This window comes from Vicia villosa, linkage group LG6, assembly GCF_029867415.1.
Source record: "Vicia villosa cultivar HV-30 ecotype Madison, WI linkage group LG6, Vvil1.0, whole genome shotgun sequence".
Taxonomy (NCBI): domain Eukaryota; kingdom Viridiplantae; phylum Streptophyta; class Magnoliopsida; order Fabales; family Fabaceae; genus Vicia; species Vicia villosa.
This window is the reverse complement of record NC_081185.1, coordinates 155,564,686-155,587,716: the sequence shown is the minus strand read 5'-3', so window position 1 is coordinate 155,587,716 and position 23,031 is coordinate 155,564,686. Positions and strand designations below refer to the sequence as shown.

General features: G+C 32.3%; 3 protein-coding genes and 1 long non-coding RNA gene across 4 annotated transcripts; 1 reads left to right on the top strand and 3 right to left on the bottom strand.

Moving 5' to 3' along the window:
- Window positions 1-1,110: 1,110 nt before the first annotated feature.
- Window positions 1,111-4,976, top strand: LOC131610691 (serine/threonine-protein phosphatase PP1 isozyme 3-like). Its single transcript, XM_058882715.1, has 4 exons — window positions 1,111-1,508; window positions 3,225-3,784; window positions 4,148-4,369; window positions 4,660-4,976. The coding sequence occupies exons 1-4, from the start codon at window positions 1,334-1,336 to the stop codon at window positions 4,681-4,683; spliced, it is 981 nt and encodes a 326-aa protein (XP_058738698.1). The 5' UTR covers window positions 1,111-1,333; the 3' UTR covers window positions 4,684-4,976.
- On the bottom strand, window positions 4,803-6,590 carry LOC131610692 (uncharacterized). Its single transcript, XR_009286555.1, has 2 exons — window positions 5,207-6,590; window positions 4,803-5,116 (listed from the first exon to the last, which is right to left on the bottom strand). It is a non-coding gene; the product is annotated as an uncharacterized LOC131610692 (long non-coding RNA).
- A 1,640-nt stretch (window positions 6,591-8,230) lies between these two features.
- Window positions 8,231-14,176, bottom strand: LOC131610690 (probable serine/threonine protein phosphatase 2A regulatory subunit B''delta). Its single transcript, XM_058882714.1, has 13 exons — window positions 13,710-14,176; window positions 12,579-12,812; window positions 12,388-12,493; window positions 12,043-12,139; window positions 11,142-11,247; window positions 10,875-10,965; window positions 10,473-10,614; window positions 10,195-10,342; window positions 10,007-10,116; window positions 9,535-9,691; window positions 9,156-9,281; window positions 8,906-9,056; window positions 8,231-8,812 (listed from the first exon to the last, which is right to left on the bottom strand). Exons 1-12 carry the CDS (start codon window positions 13,857-13,859, stop codon window positions 8,916-8,918), a joined length of 1,608 nt encoding a protein of 535 aa, XP_058738697.1. The 5' UTR covers window positions 13,860-14,176; the 3' UTR covers window positions 8,231-8,812; window positions 8,906-8,915.
- A 3,366-nt stretch (window positions 14,177-17,542) lies between these two features.
- Window positions 17,543-19,538, bottom strand: LOC131615064 (L-type lectin-domain containing receptor kinase IX.1-like). The gene has a single exon (XM_058886578.1). The coding sequence runs from the start codon at window positions 19,536-19,538 to the stop codon at window positions 17,586-17,588; it is 1,953 nt and encodes a 650-aa protein (XP_058742561.1). The 3' UTR covers window positions 17,543-17,585.
- Window positions 19,539-23,031: the final 3,493 nt, after the last annotated feature.

The following is a 23,031-nucleotide window of genomic DNA, read 5'->3' as shown; positions in this document are numbered from 1 at the left end:
TGTCATAATGAGCGAGATCCAGAAGGTCTGCAAAGCGTGTCTCCCATAATTTCCATTACAATTTTGGGAGTTTCAATGTTGGGACTCAACAGGGTCTCATAGATGAAGAAATGGTTAATTCATATGGCTCTAGTGTTAGCGAACTTAGATAAGACGTTTGCCTGGGTATTTCGCTCTCTAGTGATGTATAATATTTCATATGATTTGAATTTCATCAATCTTTTTGTAGTCGGGTTGACAAACCAGTGTAATAATGAGTTTTTAGTCTAAGTCTATCTTTCGACTTGTGATACTACCAATTGTGAATTTGTTTGTAGCTTTATGTTTTCCGCCCCTATTTCGGCTGCTAACATGAGACCTACAATGAAAGCTGCATCCTCATCCCGATTATTGGTAGTGGAAAACTCAAAATACAAGGACACATCAATCATCAAACATGCTTTATTTTTCAAATGAGACTGATCCCGCTTCCCCTACTATTAGATGACATGTCTATGAACATGATCTAAGTATAAACTAGTTTGAGAACACTAGGAGTCATTTATGCTATGAAATTCATGAACAATTGGGCCTTCGATGCTTTCTTAGGCTCAAGGGAGTCGTCAAACTCAGACATCTCAACGACCATTTGATTACCCACCTTGCCATATCCGACTTATGAAGGATTTACTTTAGTAGTAGATTGGTACGAACAACGACAACATGCGCCAAGAAATAACATCACACTTTCCTATATGCAGTCACTAGTGCAGTGCTAACACCGTTTTCTCTATCTTTTGATAACATGTTTTTGGTTTAGCTATCACCTTAGTTATAAAGGACATTAAACTCCGACTAGAATCCACTTCTCGAATGAAAACGACACTAATTAATTTAATAGAGATAGCTAAATAAAAGACCGCAACATCCCCACTCTATAACCCACATCTTTTATCTTTTATTGTAAGTGTAATATCTAAAAATGATATAATTAAAAATGATATAATTAGAACAAATTGAAAAAAGAGGTCACTCCGTTGAACTTTCAAGCATTCTATATTATTTTTTTTAGTGGCCAAATAAGAAATTGTCAATTTTAATTCCTTCAATTCAAAAACTTGTTTGACATACTCAAATAAAAATTGTCTCTTTCCTTTTACTTTTCCGAAAATGAATGTGTCCAATTGAGACCCATTCCAAAACGACAGTCACTCCAACACCCGGTCGTCGTTTTCTCCTCCGTTTCCATGCTTCCTTCACTTCTAGTCTTCCGATTTTGACTTCAAACTTTCGCATCTTCATCGAATCGAATTGAGCGTGTGTAGTTCGTTGCTTGGAGCTGGTGAAGAAGAAAATGGAGCAATCAGTCGTTGATGACATAATCAGTCGACTGTTAGAAGTTCGAAACCGTCCGGGGAAGCAAGTTCAACTATCGGAGGCCGAGATCCGTCAACTCTGCGTGGTTTCTAGAGACATTTTCATTCAACAGCCTTATTTATTAGAACTCCAAGCACCTATCAAAATTTGTGGTATTTTTCTTTTGACCTAATTTTCTTTCTCCAAATCATTTTGTTGCTTGACGGAAGGCCTTGTAAATTCTTCATGTTTTGGTTTAGGGTAGTTTTGTTTCTGTGATTACTTTTTGCATGCTTAGTTATTTGTGAGTGTGTTAGAAGCTAGATAAGTGGTAGGGTTTACTGGATGAATGTGTTTTTATTTTGAACTTCATAGGGATTAATTTTGTAGAGTTTGAATTGAGGAAGCTCCCTTGTTGTTTCTAACTGGAGAAGATTATGGTGGTAGAATTTATGTATGTGAGTGAATAACGGTGTAATGTGCGTTTTGATAAGTCAATATGTGAGCTTTAAGAATACGATTGTTGTGTTTTCGAAATTGATATTGTGTGGGCATGGAGAGAGAAGATATGTAGATTCTGTGGTAAGAAGAGTAGATCCCATGGGGAGAAGTCAAACCATTAGATGAAGAGGAAGACCTAGAAATATTATAAGATAAATTATTAAGAAAGATCTCGAGACTAACGATTTGGATAGAAGTATGGTCCTGGATAGAACATTATGGCTTAAGTTGATCCATGTAGCCAACTTTACTTAGTGGGATAAGGTTTGACTGTTGTTGTTGTTGTTGTTTTATATTGTGTGGGATTTTACTGGGCAAAAAATAATTTTTTATTTACACGAAGAATGCTAACAAAAGCTCTTGATTAACTTCACTAAGCTTGTGGTAACAATTTATCTCATCTAGTTTTACATAACTTCAAATTGCAACAGTAAGCATCATATTATATAATAAATAAAATCCTAAGTAAGTTTCTTCTAAGATTAGCTACATGAATCAAATGAAGCTAGTCAAGAATGAATCATATCAAATGACAGAGTGAAGACCGTTAAATTCAAATCCTTCTTAATGATTTGACCTATAGTTTTGTATGACAATTGTCTAACTCTGACCATGAGAGTATTCTACACAGGGTCTATCCTCTTCACTGGTTCTTTTATGAGTCTTTGCTATACATGTCCAAATCACCTAAGACGAGACTTTATGTTTTTTTCTACAATTGGCATTGTCTTCTTCTTTCTATTGCATTCATTTCTAATTCGATTTTGTCATGTGACAGCTTATCCATTGTAATATTTACATCTCTACAACAATGAGCTTATTTTCTTGTTGGCTCTTTAGGAGCCAGCTTTTAATTCCATATTCAATTGCAAGTCTTCCAAGTTGCAATTAAGCCGGAAAAATTTCCTTTAAATTAGGTGGTGCTTTTCTATCACAAATTACACAAGAAATATTAATCCATTCCATCCCCAGTGCATGAATCTTATGGTCAACACGACACTTGATACCTGTCCCTCTATTTCCTCATCAATTTTTATGATGGATCTAGATATTTAAACTTTGTGGCTTTTGATGATATTAATATGTTCTTCAATTGTATATAAGCTATAATCTGTGTCTCTTTTGCCAAATCGATTCTACATGTCATGTTGGCGATATTAATATCTACATTTACGGAGAAACATCATGGCATTATCAATTGATTCATGTTGGTGGCCGCAGGCCCCACACGTTGGAATATAGCTTAGTGTTTGCTGTATGATCCATACAGTTTACTTCCAGATATTATCAATATTGTATAATGCTGTACTATTGTAATTGTACAAAAGGAAAAATACATATATTGTTTAATGCAATGATTTCTTAATATCCTTATATTTATGTTTTAGGTGACGTACATGGTCAATATTCTGATCTCTTAAGGCTTTTTGAGTATGGTGGATTGCCTCCCGAAGCTAACTACTTGTTTTTGGGGGATTATGTGGATCGGGGAAAGCAGAGTTTAGAAACAATTTGCCTTCTGCTTGCTTATAAGATTAAATATCCTGAAAACTTTTTCCTATTGAGAGGAAATCATGAATGTGCTTCTATAAACCGGATTTATGGATTTTATGATGAGTGCAAGAGAAGGTTTAATGTAAGATTATGGAAGACATTTACAGACTGCTTCAATTGCCTTCCTGTGGCAGCTCTTGTTGACGAAAAGATTTTGTGTATGCATGGGGGGATTTCCCCTGACTTGCATAGTTTGGATCAGATTAGAAATCTACAACGGCCCACTGATGTTCCTGATACAGGTTTGCTTTGTGATCTTCTTTGGTCTGACCCAAGCAAAGATGTTCAAGGATGGGGAATGAATGACAGGGGAGTTTCATATACATTTGGTGCTGATAAGATCTCTGAGTTTCTTCAGAAACAGGATCTTGACCTAATTTGCCGTGCTCACCAGGTCAAGCTCCTATCTTTAGTGCTTAATGCATTACCAATTTTTTGGAGGCTGGGTTTTAGACTTTTAGCAGCCATTTCTAATTTTCTATGACTGAAACTAAAATGACAATGAAGTATATTTCCCACAATCTGCTCTAGTCTGTTGGTATATTTCCAGCATGTTGTAACTACTTTATTTTTTTCAACTCTAAATGTGATGTGACATGGTTTTATGCATTGACCCGAAAAATCTTCAAATCCCACTCATTAGGTTTGGCATCTGGTGCTTCATTTGTACATTACCTTGTGTTTCTACTGGAGGATATTACACTTCAATCAACTATGCTGTTACGTATTAACTGTTTTTTTTTTAATGTATGACCAGGTCGTGGAGGATGGATATGAGTTCTTTGCTAATAGACAACTTGTAACAATATTTTCAGCCCCTAATTATTATGGAGAGTTTGACAATGCCGGTGCTATGATGAGTGTTGATGAGAATCTAATGTGCTCGTTCCAAATATTAAAGCCAGCTGATAAAAAAACAAAGATTAATTTTGGAAGTGCAACCACTGCTAAGCCTGGAAATTCTCCAGCAGGTGTGAAGGTAGGAAATAGTTTAGTATTTACCGGCAACACATGCCAACTTAATTACTAATACCTATGCAATTTGCACACTTCAATAGGTACACATCATATGATGTGCCTGACTTGCGGAAGAGCTATCTTTTGATATAAAGCTTATTTGCATTAACATAGATTTTTGGGAATATTAATCTCCATAGCAAATTGCCCATTTTCATGCACAACAGCTTGCTTTTGTATTTTACATTGTTCACACTTAATGCATTTCTAATTTATAATCTAAATTTGTCTCCCTCTCATTGTTCATGGCAGTCTTTCCTTGGTGCAAAAGTATGATATTAAACTGTGCTATAAAGATTGCTGTAACTACTGGTCAGCTTGGTCCTAGCTCCTAATGGTTGCAAGAAAAATCGAGATCCATTTTGTCCACTACGATATTTGGAATTGTAAAATCAAAGGGAAAACACCATCATGAACTATGTAAACCGTTGTTTTTTGGGTACAAATTCACATTTTGAGATGGAGAGTCATGTAGTCTCTGTCTTCAGTTGTACACAAAGAGTTGATATATTGTATGAATTGTAAGCTTCCCAAGCATAGATGAATATGCGTCTGAGAACCGTTTAAAAGTGCTTATTGGAGTGGCGTATGGATGACACACTCAAGGCAGGTAAAACTGAATGAGGTTGATTCTCTGTTTTTCCCAATTTACCTGTCATTTGGATGGAGTTCTGTATGATCTTTGTTTCTCGTTCACAAGATATTCTCCCTGAAGAATTTGAGTGGATGAAGCAGTAATTAGACACAATGTCTAACAGAAGAATTTGTATGAAGAATATGGTGATAACCGAATAAATACCTGTCTGAAGGCTTCCTTGCATTAATAACCAAGTGAAGTGTATCCAGTTTTGGGGAATTTCAAGTTTCCATATCCACTTCCAAGTCTCTTGCTAGGTTGGACTTCCAAAATCAAAGGAATGAAAGTCCACCATTGATATCCACTCGTAACCCAATAAATACATGAAGAAGACTGCAACCAAATCTTAATGTTCTGAGGGACCCCGCATTGCACTTAGGTTGAGAAACAATCTTATAATTCACCCCAATGGCTATGTTTCCTCCTCCATATAAATTGATGAATAGAAGTATCAATATGATCAAACACCCCTTGAGTGATCCACAAGGTCTTCATAGAGTAAGGGGGTTTCTCATTGCCCTCTTAGTAGTGATCTCAAACCCCCAGAATTTCCAAAATCGCCCTCCTCGTACAGTTTAGATTTTTATAAGAAACGTCCATCAAACACAAAAATTCTAATTAAATTTCCAGATTTGGGTGCACAATATATTACAAGAGAGCTTAAGTTAATCTATAAAACTTAGCCAGAATTTCAAAATTTTGACGCACACAAGAGTTTAAATTCATCTAATTTTGACGCACAAGAGTTTAAATTCATCTATAAAACATCTAGAATGCACTAAAACTCTATTCACATATATATTATGTATAATTTATTACGACAGTGAAGTTGACGGTATCAAAAAATTGATTGTGTGACCAAATATAATAATTGAATAAAAGAGAGGTTTTTGGGAGGATTTATAAAAATCAAACATAGATTGTTGACTAGAGAGTGAAGTATCAAAAAACAAATTGATTGTGTGACCAAACACAATAATAATTGAATAAAAGAGAGATTTTGTAAGGATTTAAAAAATTCCAGGATAGATTGTTGAATAGAGTTTGAAAGACTGATAACATGTATATATAAACATACGCTCTAAAAAGATGCTTTTAGAGACAACGCATTTGGATGGATTCTTTTAGGTCACATTTTTTTCCTGGATGGATTCTTTTAGGTCATATTTTTTTCCTATTAACAAAAACAATATAAAATCAAATATTTATACCTCTGTATCATAATCTAAATGCCACATGATTGATATATTTAGTTAGCCAGATAGGGTCATTAGGCCCTCTAAAAAATCCTTCATATGTGTGGACAAACAACTTTGTATCAACCCAAGCCACCACCTTTGTATCAGCTGTAGGAATCTTTGTATCAGCGTAAGGAGGAACTTCTATATCATTCTTTGGAGGAACCTCATTATCATCCTAAGGAGAAACCTCAACATCATCAACAAGGACAAAATTTGGTTTGACATCAAAATCTTTGGCTCATCCGGCTCTACCTCCTTTATGTTGTATAGTGCGGGGTATTCGAGACTGACCTATCCTTCTATCGTAAGAACTCTTGGAAACTACTCTAACCACCCTAAGATGCAATTGCTCTCTATTATCTCTGCCCCTTCCACTAGAGAATTTTACAGCTTCTCTTTATTGATCAATCTAGAAACAATCTTGTCATCTCTTTCTCTGGCCCTCACTAAAAAAAATAAAAAACAGATATTTTAAAAATCCACATACAAACTTGTTTATTCTGATATTTTTTAAAATACCGGTAAAATATATGTAGGATACCATGTTTTTTAAAAATTGCCGATAAAAATACATGCAAAATTTTGAATTTTACCAAACATTTTGAAAATGCCGGTAAAATTTCATTTTTTTTTTCTTCAAAAACTCATGTATGTATACAAAATTACAAGTATAAATGTCTGAAGTGAATGAAAAAAATTATTACTCTTAACAGTTTGATAACAGCTTCAAAAATTGCGGCAAAAAACTAAATTTAAAAAAAAAAAAAATTTGACAAATAAACAGTGAAAATCATAATTTTAAATATAAGGATACGATAATAAAAACGCTACTACTTGAAGGTGTCAGGTAAAAAATTAATGTCAGGTGAAATTTTCTTCCCGAACCCCTCATGATCCGATAGGAATAACGACAAAATGAACTTATAATGATAAATTTTTTAAAACTCTTGAATTTAACCCTCTTAGCAAAAATAGCTTAAAATTTATATTTATTTATATTAATGAATGAATATACAAATTTGACATACTAGATGAAAATGAAGTAATGAACTAAACTTTAGAGGTACCACAATGTTGTTTGACTGTAAAACAGTGGGTAATGCTAACATGTTTCTTAATATGTGTCCTAAAGCACTTGTTAGCATTACTCTAAAACATTTTATATTTGTAATAATTAAGAATGTTGAAATTAGTTTAATTGGATAAAACTCAATATTTATATTACTTTATAGTTTTATATAGAATTGTGTCAAATTTCATACTTTTATCCTCAACTGAATGAAACAAATATTGTTATTGATAATTTGATTGATTTGAATTTATAATATATAAGCAAAAAATCATTTTAAATGAAAAAGTAGCTTACTTAAAAATTTATCATACATAAATATAAATATTGAGAGTTTAATAAACATACACAAATAAAAACAAACATCACTTTTATGCAAAAAGAATTTCCTTTAGTCTCATTATTAAGTCAAATTAATTAGTAGCTTCATAAGAATATCAAATACAGGATTGAGGTTCACACATACGAACATAAAAATATTAAATCCACGATGTAGGTTCACACATACGACATCCCACCTATTTACCTTTAAAAGGTGAATTTCAACCATTAAACTACTTAATAAAAAATTACGCTAATAATACACCTTTTATTTTCTCAACATCATTAAATACTTGAAAGGTAAAAAAAAATGCATGTTACATAACAAAACTTAAAGGTAAGGAAATCTTAATTTGAATAAATAAATCAATTTTTATAAAGTAGATTTAAACTTAAGTTTTTACTGTAAATAAAAAATATATTATACTAAAAAATATATATATGTTTAATAAGAATTGTGTGAGATAATTTGTCAACATGTTGAGCTCGAGGGTTCAAAATATCATACCCGCCACTGTAATCATATACCATTGGATTCAAATCAAAACGATTGGGTTGAGTTCAAATGGAGATTGGATTAGATTGAACAACTGAATTTGCGAGTTCAATAATTGACCATATCCATGAACACAAATGGCAATGGTAGCAATACACAATTAAACTCTTTAATTGGCCTAACAGGCAAAAGAAAAGATGAAAAAGGAATTCTTCATATGCCGGCAGGAATAGCAGACGAGGCCGGAAATTGGAAATGTAATCTACAAATAAATTGATCATAGGCCAAAGGGACTAGATCATTAAAACAAATTTAAAAAAAAAAAATCTAAATTTCTGTTGCTTGTATAGCAAGCATACTCGATAACGTCTAATTAATTTAATTCAACTCAAGGCTAATCGCTTAGCAAAAATGACCTCGCTTTACACGGACAATTGGTATAAGCAACAAAACTTCAATGATAAACATCCCAATGTCTGTCACTACCTGCACCCATCCAAAATAAATTATTCCATTGCGGCGAGCCTTGGAATTTTCCAATTTCGCAGGTGCAATGGAGGAGGACTCAAAGGTGACCCAACTCTACAATCTCTGCACAAGGGCCGCACATCCAATCTAGGGTGTTGATATTTTTTCATAAACTGCATTATGTATTATACATACCGAATTATATCAGTGAGCTCTATCAGTAATGCAAAGTAAAAGTGGTTTTGTACCATCATATTTCAACTTACATAGAAGATGTCAGAAGGGAGCTTCTAGTGATTCATCCCAAACTTCTGCACTTCCATTAGAAACATCCTCTACATCTTCTTCCATTGAAAGCCTAATATATTCTCTGTGAGCAAAGCGATCCCACTCAGTCAACGTAGGATTCTCACGTTCCTGTTCACACACCGAAGTGGTCAAAAAACTAATCAACACAAGCCAATCATGATGATGGCACAATAATATATATCAACTTTTATTGAACAATTCATGTACCTGGCGAATCAAAAATGGGTCACGAGTTTCAAAGGCCATGAACTTATTTAGATTGAACAGGATATTGAAAATGCTTCCAGAGAGTTTACCACCTTTCAGATCACGCAGAGTGATATAGCTTTCGTTCTGCAGAAAGAATATTTTAATTTTAAATTCAGGAAATAAAGATGTCATAAAGTTTAAGTGGATAATATGAAATCAACCAAATAACAAAGATGGAAAAAAGAGAAGAACCAAATATGCATATTGGAATATGCCATCTTCCATGAAAAAAAAACAAACTTTTTAACGAATTGCATCATTTTCCACCTAATGTGAATTCCTAACGACATAATGAAACATGACCAATCAATCATAAAAGGAAGATTGAAAAACAAACCTCACATCTAACCATGTCAATTATTTGACACAGTATGTCTTCAAAAAGAACGGGTTCTTGAGCCATGCATTCCATTCGATGCAGTTGCTCCTCGTAGAAAAATTGCAGTTCATTCCTTGTAAGAACTCCGTTTCCGTCCAAATCAACACACTTAAACCTAATCATGACAAGTCAGAGTTAAAGTCAATAGCTAATAAGCCCCAACTGGGTAAATTTTCTAATGTTTCCCTAAGGGTCTGTCTGCGGGAATTGAATTCGCAGAGGACTGTTTTTAATGCAAAACCTTTATTTAAAGAACAAAACCTGTTTGGTAGATTGGTTTACTATGCAAATATGAGGAAAGTTTTTTTCCTTTTATTTAAGTAGTTGAAAACAAGGAAACAACTCAAGTATTAGCAACTAATCTGGTGACATCTTAATAGAGAGGACAAAGTGACAAATGAATCGGAAAAATGAATGGGAAACGAAATACCAATATTCAAGACTTGGCTCAGATGTTTTGTCCTCTTCTGATAGTATGAAATAAACAAAATCTTCATATCCCATCTTTCCCTCAACTTTGCTTGTAAACTTTCTTGGAACCTGATGATAGAGTTTAAATATGAGTCATCAACAAATGATCTTATAAATCATATAAAAAAAAGTGGCAAGTGCATCAACCTGAGAAAATATTCTATCGACAATTCGATAGGTAAGTGCATGATTGCCATATCTAATAAGATTCTCCTTGTCTATCAAGAAATCATGATCTGTATCCAGCTCCCAAAACTTGCAGTATATAACATAAAAGTGCTCATACGAGAAGTATCTGCAGATAAATGAGTCCAAACATACTTATTACTGCATTTCAATATAAGTATATTTAGTTCCTTTGAAAAACGAAACCAATGTCACTTATCAAAGGGCATGGTAATGGCATTTTCAAACAATATATCTACCTCAAAACTTTGTTGATGTCTTCTTCTTCATCGGCATGCTGCATCGCATCAATTATATTTCCACGCTTCAGCTCCCTCAGGGTAAGACGGCCATTTCCTGATCTATTGATGAAGTAATATATTCTATATATCACGGTTTCAGCTGGGCCATTAGAAAAGCAAGTACATGAGAGCATGGCACCACTGACAAAGAGGTAAGACTGGTATTGAATGTGAAAAGTGTAAAGATGATTAACAAATAGTGTTAACAGAAAATGGGTTGGATAATATTGTTGTCGACAAATTGTATAAAAAAAAACCATACACAAATGATACGAAGACAGAAACCATTATTAGGGTCACGTTAATAAAAAGGATAAGTCAGTGAAGCAAGCACAGCAATAACCAAGATGGAAGACAAACCATATCTCTCTTGAAACTCGGGTGTGCTCTGCAGGAACTCCAGCCCAGGATGAGTTGCCAAAAGCTCGCGCAGTATAGGTTTAAAATCATCCTGATATGAAGTATAATATAGTTCTCAAAAAGGATGGATGTAATTATAATAATAAAGCCAAAAAGATCAATAAATTTGACCCTAAATAGGTAATTCATTTAGTATCAAATGGAAAATGAACAAATGACATGTTTGATACATTATACATGAAATGAAAAGCAGAAAAGGCAACAAACCTGAGTAAGGTAATTGAACTGTGGTTGCTTCAAAATTGTGAATATTTGGGTCGCTATATCCATCGTCAGCATGTTGCCATTAATCCAATAATCAATAAATGCTTTCCTGAAGGAATATTAAATCAAAGAATAAAGCATAAGTAATACTAATAATAAGAAATAATAACTACAGCGAACAAGATCATTAAATTGTAATTCTTATATTTTTGTGAAAAGGTGATTAATATATCTTGTTAATTGGAAAGGGTCTTACAAAAAGGGACCGGGAAAATTTTGCCGGACGGAGATAGTAATGGTTCTGTTTTTTTCTTTAATGCTCTTTTCATTATTAAATGATAATAGTTTCCTTTATCAAACCGCCACTAAAGATTCGATATTAAATTTAAGATGTGAAATTTTCCTAAGTCACGCGGCCATATAATTTCAACATGAATACGTCTATTTTTAAGCAATTTCTAAATCAGGGATAACCTCGTAATATAATCCTAAAAGCACTTATCCTTTCTGAATAATCAGTAGTACTATTCCTTATCAACATACAACAATTGTTATGGCATTCCAGGCTGTCAGCATCTCAAGATAACCATTGTTGTTAAATAGCGGATTATAGCATAGTAGAATTTAAACGAATCACTTTTGTTCCATATTAAGCTATTTAGTACAACATTTTGACCAAATCGCTTTTGTTCCATATTAAGCTACTTAGTACAACACTTTGTCGAATAGTGACTGCCAAAGCACTGTTGTGCAGCAGAAATTGAACAAACTTCTATTTTCCACGATCCTCGGTTTACAACACTGGAGACAACAGCCTTTCAAACAGCTAAATCCAAGAACTACCACTCATGTTCATGGAACAGAGAAATATGCAAGTTGAGTTACAAAAGTTTAAAGTACAAACCTTGTCACAATACCAGCTCCATTTTCGATCTTTCTGTAAAGAGATGTGGAAAGAAAAGATGGTAGCTTGCATACTTCCTTGGTAACTGACTTGAATTCTGACATACCATAGAAAAATGAAAAATCAGAACCGAGCTATTATTAACTCTTTTGTATGTTATAAAGTGAACATTAGACAAATATTCACTTTTGTCTCATGGAAACATTAAAAAAAGTTAATTTTAGTCAAAATCAGGAGGGTGCGCAATTGCTTAAACAGCTAGAGTGTGCTGCTAATTGGAAACCTTTTTTCCCAAGTTGTCAACTGGCCTTTCAGGCTATAACCCATTTATGAGCGATATCTCACCATGTATCTGCAGCCCATGCGAGTGATCGGAGAATAAATGGTCGACTCTAAGCAAGCATTGTTCTTTCAGCTCATTGGGCGGAGGACGCCCATTTTGAAAGTAGAACTGCAAGCACAAAACTACTTGTTACAAGCATGAACATAAAATGAAAACAGGGTGCGAATCGACAAGCGTATCTGATAAGCCTCACCTGGGGTATAACTTCTTTAACTGGCTCACTAACAACTTTAAAAGAAGAACCCAAATTAGAAGGGCCTCTCTGTTTCACTATGCGAGGGGATCCAGATGAACTTCTTGGTGAGAGAGGTGGTGCAGTGCCAGCGGGAAACATAGAAGGCAAAGAATTGCTAGAAGCATTTGGACTTGAGCAACCCGGGACATTTAACGGAACACCGGACTTTACATCATTTAGCAATGAGGTTGCCTACACAAAAGAGCCAATTAGACACAAATAAAATAAAATAAATGCACGCATGATATTCATGAGAGCTCAACAAAAAACATTAACGGTTTAAGGAAACCCATCAATAAAAAATAAAAAGGCATCTACTCGATAACCAATATCTCACTCGCCTGCTCTAAGTATCATCGATACATCATTCATAGGGCATGAGAGAGTAGGCAGCAGGAATTTAGAATAGTCCTTCCAAGAACAAGAATAGGTTCCAGTGACTACTCTGAAGCCTAGAGAGTAGAGACAGATTGAGAGTGACACATAACCGTTCAAATTCACTCCGTGTTGTCAAATAGCAGCTCTAGCATAGCAGAATAACAAACCAATATTGTTCCACAATACATTATTTATCTGTGAAGCAAAGACACCCAGAACACGACTCCGACACCGACACAACAATACTAATAATAATTTGAGAAAATAAATAAATTAAATGTAATCACAAAATGTCGGTGAAGGTGTCTGATACGGACACAGACACAGGTACGCCTTTTTTCAGAGGTGTCAGTGCTCTATAATTTAGCATGCTACTATTTTCCATAATTTGCAATTCACAACAATGATTACTTCTTAAATATGATGAGGATATCTGGGGAAATTAACTAATTTCTCACTTCTAATGAGGTAGATACACGGAATCCAATGATGATGGCAATCTTTTATTGACATAGTAATAACAATAATGAACATCTCACACAAATCTTGTGAATTTTTTTTACTACTCCTATTAACTTAAGCGTAATGATTATTAATTATTGATTCATTATTATCTAACCCTAACCGTTCCTTTCAAATTTCAATGAATAAACAAACAATAAGAATCTCATCAAATTGAAACAAACAAACAACATCTATAACGAAACATACCAACCGATTGCTTTCGGGAAGCGAAAGCCACTGCTGATAAAGCGTCTCGACGAAGGTGAAATTAGACTTGAGTCCGATAGTAGACACCTCTGGTAGCTGCAACAATTCAACATCCAATGATGCCACATCGCTAGCAACCTCCATTCTCATCAAAAATCAAATGTATCTCTAATCAACAAATCAAATCAAAGCGAACAAAGATCAAAAAACAGATGCAGATTAGGTGTTTGAATAGATTCTATGTCGGAAAGGAATAAATGCGCTGGTAGTAGAACCCTAGATCTTTTCAAATCACAAATTGAAGATCAATAATGAAATTTAGATCGGAGAAAAATGAAAAAGCGATGATGATGAAGAAGAAAGATTGGGATGGAGAAAGAAATGGGAATGGATGAGTATAGGGGAAATTTTTTGCAGAGATCCACACGATTTTGGAGGGAGAAAAACAAATAATAGTGGATAGACTGAAATATTACAGAAACACTGAAATTTATTTTTATTTTTTATTTTGACCAAATTTGTGTATTTTAATCTTAAAAATATTATTTTAAAATGTGTATTTATTTTTTTTACCAAACTTGTGTATTTAATCCTAAAATTGTAATTTTAGTACTAAATAGAACTACTCTCTTAAAAAGAAAAATGCTTATTAGTAAGAAAATGGAAAAACAAAAAAAATGTAAGAATAAATCTCAATCATTTATTATCATCACAACCTCCTTAGGGGTGGAAATAGGTCAGACCGATAACAAGGGCCTACAGGCTAGCCTATATAGGTTCAGGCCAGACCACACTTATTTTTTAAATAGAAAAGACTTAGGCTTTTTTATAAGCCTATATAGTTAAAAAGGTTAGGCATCAGGCCCTAAGCAAAGTTTTTAAGCCTATCAGGCCGACCTATTTAAATAAATATGAATAATTTTTTATTATCATTATGTTATGTTTTGTTATTTGAATTAAAATATATAAATAAAACTTGATTATCTTGAAGACCTTGTGAAAATAAGATAAAAACACGTCATGAACATTGTTTTCACAAGTTCTCTTACACAAATAGTCTCACATCATTAATGTTTGTTTTCATAAGTTCTCTTAAACAAATAGTCTCACATAATTAATGTTAATAGGTAAGTTAAAATAAGTCAATACAAACAAATTTTCAGTCTCTTGCTTTTTTAGTTAGTTAGTCTATTTAAACATCATTTTAAATGCTTATATACATATGTATAAAATAAATAAGCTTTTATGTAGGATAACAAGCTAACCAAACCTTCAAAAAAGTCAGACTCAGGCCTAAAAATAAGCCTACGACAGGCTACATGTCAGGCTTAGGCTTCAGTTTTTTTGGCAGGCCAGGCTCAGGCTTAGCAAAGCCTAACTCGGCCCAACCTATTTCCACCCCTAAACCTCATGATCCCTATTTTTATTTTTTATTTTGACCAAACTTGCGTATTTTAATGAATGCTAAACTTTTTTTTTTTTGGTAAAGTCTAAAAATAATATTTTAAAATGTGTATTTATTTATTTTGACCAAACTTGTGTATTTTAATGACAAAATGCTAAACTTTTTATGGTTAGTCTAAAAATATTATTTTAAAATGTATATATATTTATTTTGACTGTATTTTAATGAGAAAATGCTAAACTTTTTTTGGACAAGACTAAAAATATTATTTTAAAATGTATATTTATTTTGACTAATCTTGTGTATTTTAATCCTAAAACTATTATTTTAAAATGTGTATTTGATTTATTATTTTTATTTAAAAGATTTTGTTCAATATTTTATTAATTATAAGTTGTACTTTCTGCTTAAAATATTTCATCTCACTTAAATATATTATATTTTGGATATGTTTTAGCTATTTTATAAAATAATTTTTATATCGTTACATTGTTTTTTAATGTTTTATAAAAAATTAAAAATTAAAACCTTTAAATAAAAATTTATTTAAATAGTTATTTTTAAATTTTTTTATTTAGTTATTATAAATTTTTATGGATATTAAAATTTTAAAAATTATTTAAGTTTGAAGCTATTTTAAATGGTTTTTTTTATAAAAATTACTTTTTGAGATTTTTTTAATTAAAAAATTGTAATTTCACATGTGTTTTAATCTTTATATTTATGTTATACTAGATCTCTAAGCTATGTGATGTATGGGTCCTATTTAATATTTGTAACAAATTGTCCATAGCAACAAATTATTTAATATAGACGCATTTATAAAGTTATAGAAAAATGAGTATTTCATTAAAATAATATGAAAAAGCAATGATGATGATATGAAGAAAGATTGGGATGAAAATCCTAAAACTATTATTTCTATTCATTTATTTTGACCAAACTTTGTGTATTTTAATCCTAAAACTATTATTTTAAAATGTGTGTTTGATTTTTTTAATTTAAAATATTTTTTTCAACATTTTATTATTTGTAAGTTGTACTTTTCCCTTAAAATGTTCATCTCACTTAAATATTTATTATATTTTGGATTGGTTTGTTTCAGTTTTTCTTAAAATGATTTTTGTATTATTATATGGTTAGGTTTGAAAATATTTACAAATAATTTAAATAAAAAAATTAACTTAAATTTTATTTAAATAGATATTTTTAAAATATTTTTTTAATCATGTTATTATAACCTTTTTTTGATGTAAAAATTTTAAATATCATTTCAGTTTAAAGTTATTTTAAATAGTTATTATAAAAATTAATTATGAGATTTTTTTTAAAATTATGATTTTGACTATGTTTTAATCTTTAATAATATATATTTTTGTTACACTATATCTCTGACATGTGCCATGCATGGGTCCTATTTGTAACAAATTATACATAGCAACAATTTATGTAATATAGATGCATTTATAAAATTATAGAAAAATAAATATTTGATACAAAATGAATAAAAAATATGAATAAAATACATAAATAACAATTGATTTGTCTTTGTCTTTGATTTTTGTATAAATTAAAACCAATCTATTTTAAAATTGCACTATAAGTAATAAATTTTAAAATTATTTATAATATTATCCAAAAAAATGAAATTTAAAACTGCACTATTCATAGGAAATATTAAAATTATTTAATATATATGCATTAAAAAAGTTATATAAAAATGAATATTTGATAAATTAAAAATAAGAAAAATTGAATAATTTATTTTATGCTTGTTTAACATCGAAATATATGGAATTTGAAAAAATTAATGTGTTTTATAAAAATGATTATGTTGTCCAGAAAATTATAACATTTGGTTAATTTTTTTTCTTTTTAAAATAATAAGACTTATTTAAATCCAAAAAACAATGTACATATATATACTATTCTAACCTAAAATTTTACACTTGCTGTTACTAATTTGAGCAATAGAGTATTTGCAAATACACACTCCAAACCAAAATTAGAAGATTAAACTAAAACTAATAGAATGTCCTACAGTTCGTGATGTGATTCTCGATCACTCCTAACACACGTGAAAAAGAAAGACTTTTCTGAATCAATTACTATAAATATAAATTAGAATTACGCAAACAATATTAATTATAGAATAAAATTTACAAAAAGATAATATTATACTTAAAATTGAAAATGTTAGTTATATTAGGACAAAACTATTTTTCAAAATTCACATATAACCACCAAATGCACACGTGAAGAAGAATGACTTTTAATTGTTTCACAATCATAGAACACAAATGCACACACATAGAATCTAAATGGTTCTTAACACACAATTGCAAAAAGTCACATATAACCACCAAACAATGGCTTAATGAAATTTCACCACCACATTCAAACTTATAAAACATGATCTTTCCCTACATCAAAAAACCCCTCACTTGATCAAACTATTCTTCTATATCTGTTTATGAACTGTCAATGTAAGCCTCAGAAGGAAAAGAAACTGGATCAAAAATTGTGCTTATAGCAGTAGGATAAACTGACTCAAACATCTTCTGTGGTAGAATTGGTAAAGGAGCTTCAAATTTAAGCACTTGAATCACTTGTCTCACACTTGGCCTAAATGAATTATTTGGATTTGCACACCAAAGTCCAATAACCACTAACCGTTCCATTTGTTCCGCATCAAACACACCCTCGAGTTTCCTGTCCGCGACTTCGAGTAACTTTCCTAATCTATAAAGCTCCACAACCCAATCAAATATACTCACTTGATCCTCTTTCGCGTAAAGATCAATCGGTTTTCTTCCGCTAACCAACTCCAATGAAACAATGCCAAAACTATATATATCAGATTCCTTAGTAGCTTTTCCTGTTGTGAAATATTCGGGTGCTATGTATCCCATTGTACCTGCTACAACTGTGGTTTCTAATTGTGATACTTTCTGATGATCAACCAACCTAGCCAACCCGAAATCGCCGAGCTTAGCATTGAAATTATAGTCCAACATTATGTTACTTGATTTTATGTCTCTATGAAGCACACATTGTTCCCATTCTTCATGAAGATACAACAATGCAGAAGCCAAATCCATTGCAATATTGTACCTCATTTCCCATGCCAATACGCTTTTACCGCGATATAGATGAGAATCTAAGCTACCATTTTGCATGAACTCATATATAAGAAGGAAATCTTTTTTCATGTGACACCAACCAATTAGTTGAACTAAATTCCTATGCCTAAGTTTGCTTATGATCTTCACCTCCGTCGCGTATTCCTTTATTCCTTGTTTAGATTCTTTCGATATCCTCTTTATAGCAACGTTCGAATCTATTTCCTTCAAATAGCCTTTGTAAACGCCCCCGAAACCACCTTGTCCTATCTTTTGCGTTTCTTCGAAGTTATTCGTTGCTGTCGCGAGTTTATTATAGCAAAACTTTTTAGGCCCGGTTCCCTTCTGAAATTCATCGTCCATTTTCATATCGAAAATCGAATCTTCTTTTTCTCCTTTCATCCTCTTCCATATTAAGATACAAAACCATCCTAAAACAAGTAAAATCGCCGCTATACCTACACCAACTCCGAGTCCTAATATAGTACGTTTTTTACTATCTGGTTCAGGACTATTCGGGATTGGTGAAGGTTCAAGATTTGAAGGGATTGAAGAAGCAATTTTCTTATCATTCTCTAAACTCGAATTAAATGACCATGATTTTAACGTATTCATCTCGAACATAAGTCCAGTAGCAGCCGAGAAACCAAAGATAACCTTCTCAGGTAAGTAATCCCTCAGATCAACATTATACTTCATGTAACTTTTCACAGGCTTACCATCAACAATGTTTCCGGTGAACGAAACTTTCAAATCACGAACACTCGAATTATACTCGATTTTACAAGAATAATAGCCTTTCTTATTCTTAATATCTATCAACCATGGTTTAGTTTTCTGAGACATCATAGAATTCAAGTTTATACCTACATGTATACCTGAAGGATCCCAAGGATTTTGATGTGTATCAAACTCAACTGCCACAAATGAATACTGACTTGAATTCAATAGTTGATATTTATCAACAAGACCAAGTCCACCACCTTCTTTCATATGATCAAGAAGTGGAAGCTCTGGATCTGCCAAGAAAAATGCTAATCCATCTCCGAAACCGGTTTCGTTCGAATAAATTATAAAGGAGAATTGAGTAGTGAAATCGGTGAGTTTTCTTGTGGTTTTGTCCCATAGATGTAATGGTTCAAAACATGTGACTCTTCCAACACTATAAGCATTGCTTTGGTACCTTGTGGTTGAAGTAAGTTGAATGTATGAATATAACAATGAAGCATCTCCTTCTAGTTTTACATCATCATATTTAAAGGTTTGGTAATGGAATGAAAGTGGTTTTACAAAAGTAATCATTTGGAGCAAGAAAATGATGACAATATGGTAAGTATTCATCTCTAGAGGAAAGTTGATTTTGAAACCGTTCAAGACAAATGGCTCATAAGTACTTAATTGTTAAAAAAAATTTACAAATTGTTTTTTAATAAATTAAATAATTGTGTGCGCATTTGCGGAGATTAATCCTTCGTATCTCTGAGAATTATAATAGACAATAATTTTTTTTTAAAAAATTAAAAATGTTATATACTCAGGATTAAATTCAAACCTAAAATGTCTGATTAAACTGAAAGAGACTCTTATCATGTCATTCACGCTTTAATTAATTATAAAAAATTTAATATTATTATTTATAATTATTTAATTTTAAGATGATTTTTATATATTATTTGTATATTTAAATATGAGATTTGGATTTGTATGGTTGGCTTAGTTCTTAATTGGTGACCATGCAAATTGGAATAAATGAGTAACCTTTAGCTTTAGAGTTCATCTTCCAAATCCTTTATATTAGTATTATAATATAATAAATAATAAAAAATATTAGACTAAGTCACATTCAAAGGCCGGTTTGTTTGTTTGCTGAAATGGTAAAATTATAATCAAACCTCTCTGTTTATTTGTTGAAGATAAAGTATATGAAATTATTTTAAACTATATGTCTTTTACAAATGCTCACTTTAAATTCGAATCGGTTTAAATATGTTTTGATTGGGTTTTAGTTGATACAATTTAAATTTTATCATGACTTAGATTTAAATTCTGATATTGATAAGAAGGTTGTGAAGGTGGATAATATAAATATTTTTATAAACATCCTTAAAGTTTTTAGTTTTGAGATTATCTTTGTGAAGTCTCTAGACCCAATTCAACTAAAACTTATGTAATAATTTTTTCTTTTTACTTTTAATTATTATAAAAATAATAATAATTATTATTATTATTATTTTTAGTCTTATTAAATATGGTAGCAGGATGAACCATATTTATTCTATTAAAACATCCTATTAAATTCAACTATCCTATTAAAATATTTATTCTTTTGTCATCTCTTTCTCTCGCACTCCCAGCCACCACCATGATTGACAAATCACAAAATATAACTCTTACTTTTTTTTTCTTTCTATTTTTCATTATTTCTTTCTGCCACTATCCTTCACTTCTTAAAATTCTTTTTAAAAAGATTTAAAGATTAAATTGAAAAAGTTAAAAAAGTTGAATCATAATTTATGAATAGTTAATGATGTTAGACATGGAATCACTTGTCTTAGAAATGTGTTCTTTTATTGTTTGTCGGTCGAATGGAGCTTGTGAAGTCTGTCATTTAAGGTATGTTCATTCATTTCATGGCTCTTTATTCGTGGTCGATATCTCTTATTCAGGATGTGGAGCGTGAAGTGAATAGGTTCATATGGAGCAAAGAAACTATTCTAAGAATAAAATCATAACAGTGGCTTGGAAGAATATGTGTCTTCCTTTAGCAGAAGGCGGACTTGGGATTCAGTCTCTCATCAGTTTAAATGACGCCTACAATCTTAAAATGACCTGGGATTTTCACAATTATGTTGAATCTTGGGCAGAGTTGCTTAGACATAGAGTCATCAGAAATCATAAAATCATCAAGCATCATATTTTTTTCTTCCATTTGGTCCAGCATCAAGCCGAAAATGCCGATAGTGCAGAATAATACATCTTGGATTATGGGTTGTAGTTCTAATATTAGTTTGTGGTATAATGATTGGTGTGGCAGTCCGTTGCACACTGAGTTAGTGGATGCAGTTGCTATTGTCGATCAAACAGTCGATAGTATTATAACTGATGGTTAGTGGGATTTTTCTAAAGCTATCACTTACACCCCAGTTGCGCTGCATGTGAGAATTTCTAATTGCCATATTTCTTTCGATCTTCGGCCTGATTCAAAAGTTTGGATGCATTCTCTTAATGGGGAGTTCACTCCTAAAATCGCATATGATTTTAAGAGACCGAAAGGGCTGCATAAGGATTGGTGGCAGTGGCTTTGGTCCAAATCAATTCCACATTCGAAGTTGTGCTTTGTTTGGAAGCTCTTACATAACAAAGTGCCTGTGGGCGATCAATGGCAAAGAAGAAATTTTGTTTTTCCATCTCAGTGGAATTTATGCAATGAGGCGGAAGAAACGACGTCTCACCTTTACTTTGTTTGTAAGTACTCCTCTCAACTTTGGAAATGGTTAGGTTACAAAATTAATTTCTCGTATCCTATTCTTGGTTGGAATGATGTTTGGAGTCTTTGCAACAAATTCGGGGTTGGTCAATGCAAAACTGTTGTTGGAGCAGCCGTCATTTATTTCTGAAATGCTATTTGGCTAGCTAGAAATAAGATCAGATTCCAAATTACTAGGATGCATTTTTCTGCTGCCATTCCATTCATTATGGAAGCAGTTTCTTTGGCTGGTAGTGTTGGTTTGATGACAAAGCATATGAATATGCATGGTTTCACCATTCTCAAGAGTTTCAAAGTTATTATTCGTCCTCCTAAAGCTCTTGATATTGTGGAGGCTATTTGGAAGCCGCCTCTGAGGAATTGGATAAAAATTAACTATGACGGTGCTTCATCTTCTACTTCAGGTTTGTCAGCTTGCGGCGGTATTGTGAGAAATAGTGATGGGAATTTTATGGGAGCCTTTGCCTCTTATTTGGAAGTTTCCAATTCACTCATGGCCGAACTCCCGTGTGCAATGCTTGCAATTGAGTTTGCTTATAAGAATAATTGGAATTTTATTTGGTTAGAGACAGACAGAACGACTCAATGGCGGTGGTTAAATCGTTCAAGCCCCATTTTGTTGTGTCGTGACCTATTAGAAATAGATGGGTGAATTGTATAAATATAGTTGCTAATTGGAATTTTGCAGTTTCCCATATTTATCGGGCAGGGAATACTTGTGCAGACAGTCTAGCTAACATAGGGCTTAATCTTATTGATGCGGCTTATTTTTTCTCCATCCCTATTTGTTTAAGGGTTGATTTTGTAAAAAATAGGCTTGGAATGCCTTTCTTTAGGTTCGTTCCTCCTCGATAGGGTTTTGGTTTATGTCCCCCCTATCCTTTTTGTAACAATTTTCGTTTACTCAATTTTCATTTAGAAAAAAAATGTTACTGTTGCTAGCTAATGTACTTTTTTTTAATAATATGATATAACAACAAAGCAAACTGATACAAAAGGAGTGGGAGGACTATATCAAGACCCACTCAAGGAGAACAAAACCTAAAGAACGGTATATCAAGCCTATTTTTTACAAAATCGGCTCTCAAAAAAATTAGGAATCGTAATAAAGTTAGTGTAATCAAGAACCATTAGTCCTATATTGGCCAGAGAGTCCCCACAATTGTTTCCCTCTTTGAAAATATGAGTTGTAACAAGTGACATGTTAGACGTTATGTTGACACGATTGATCCACCTGGTACGAACTTGCCACGACACATTGAAAGGAGGAGAAAAAGCTTTAACCACCGCTATAGAGTCAGTTACTAA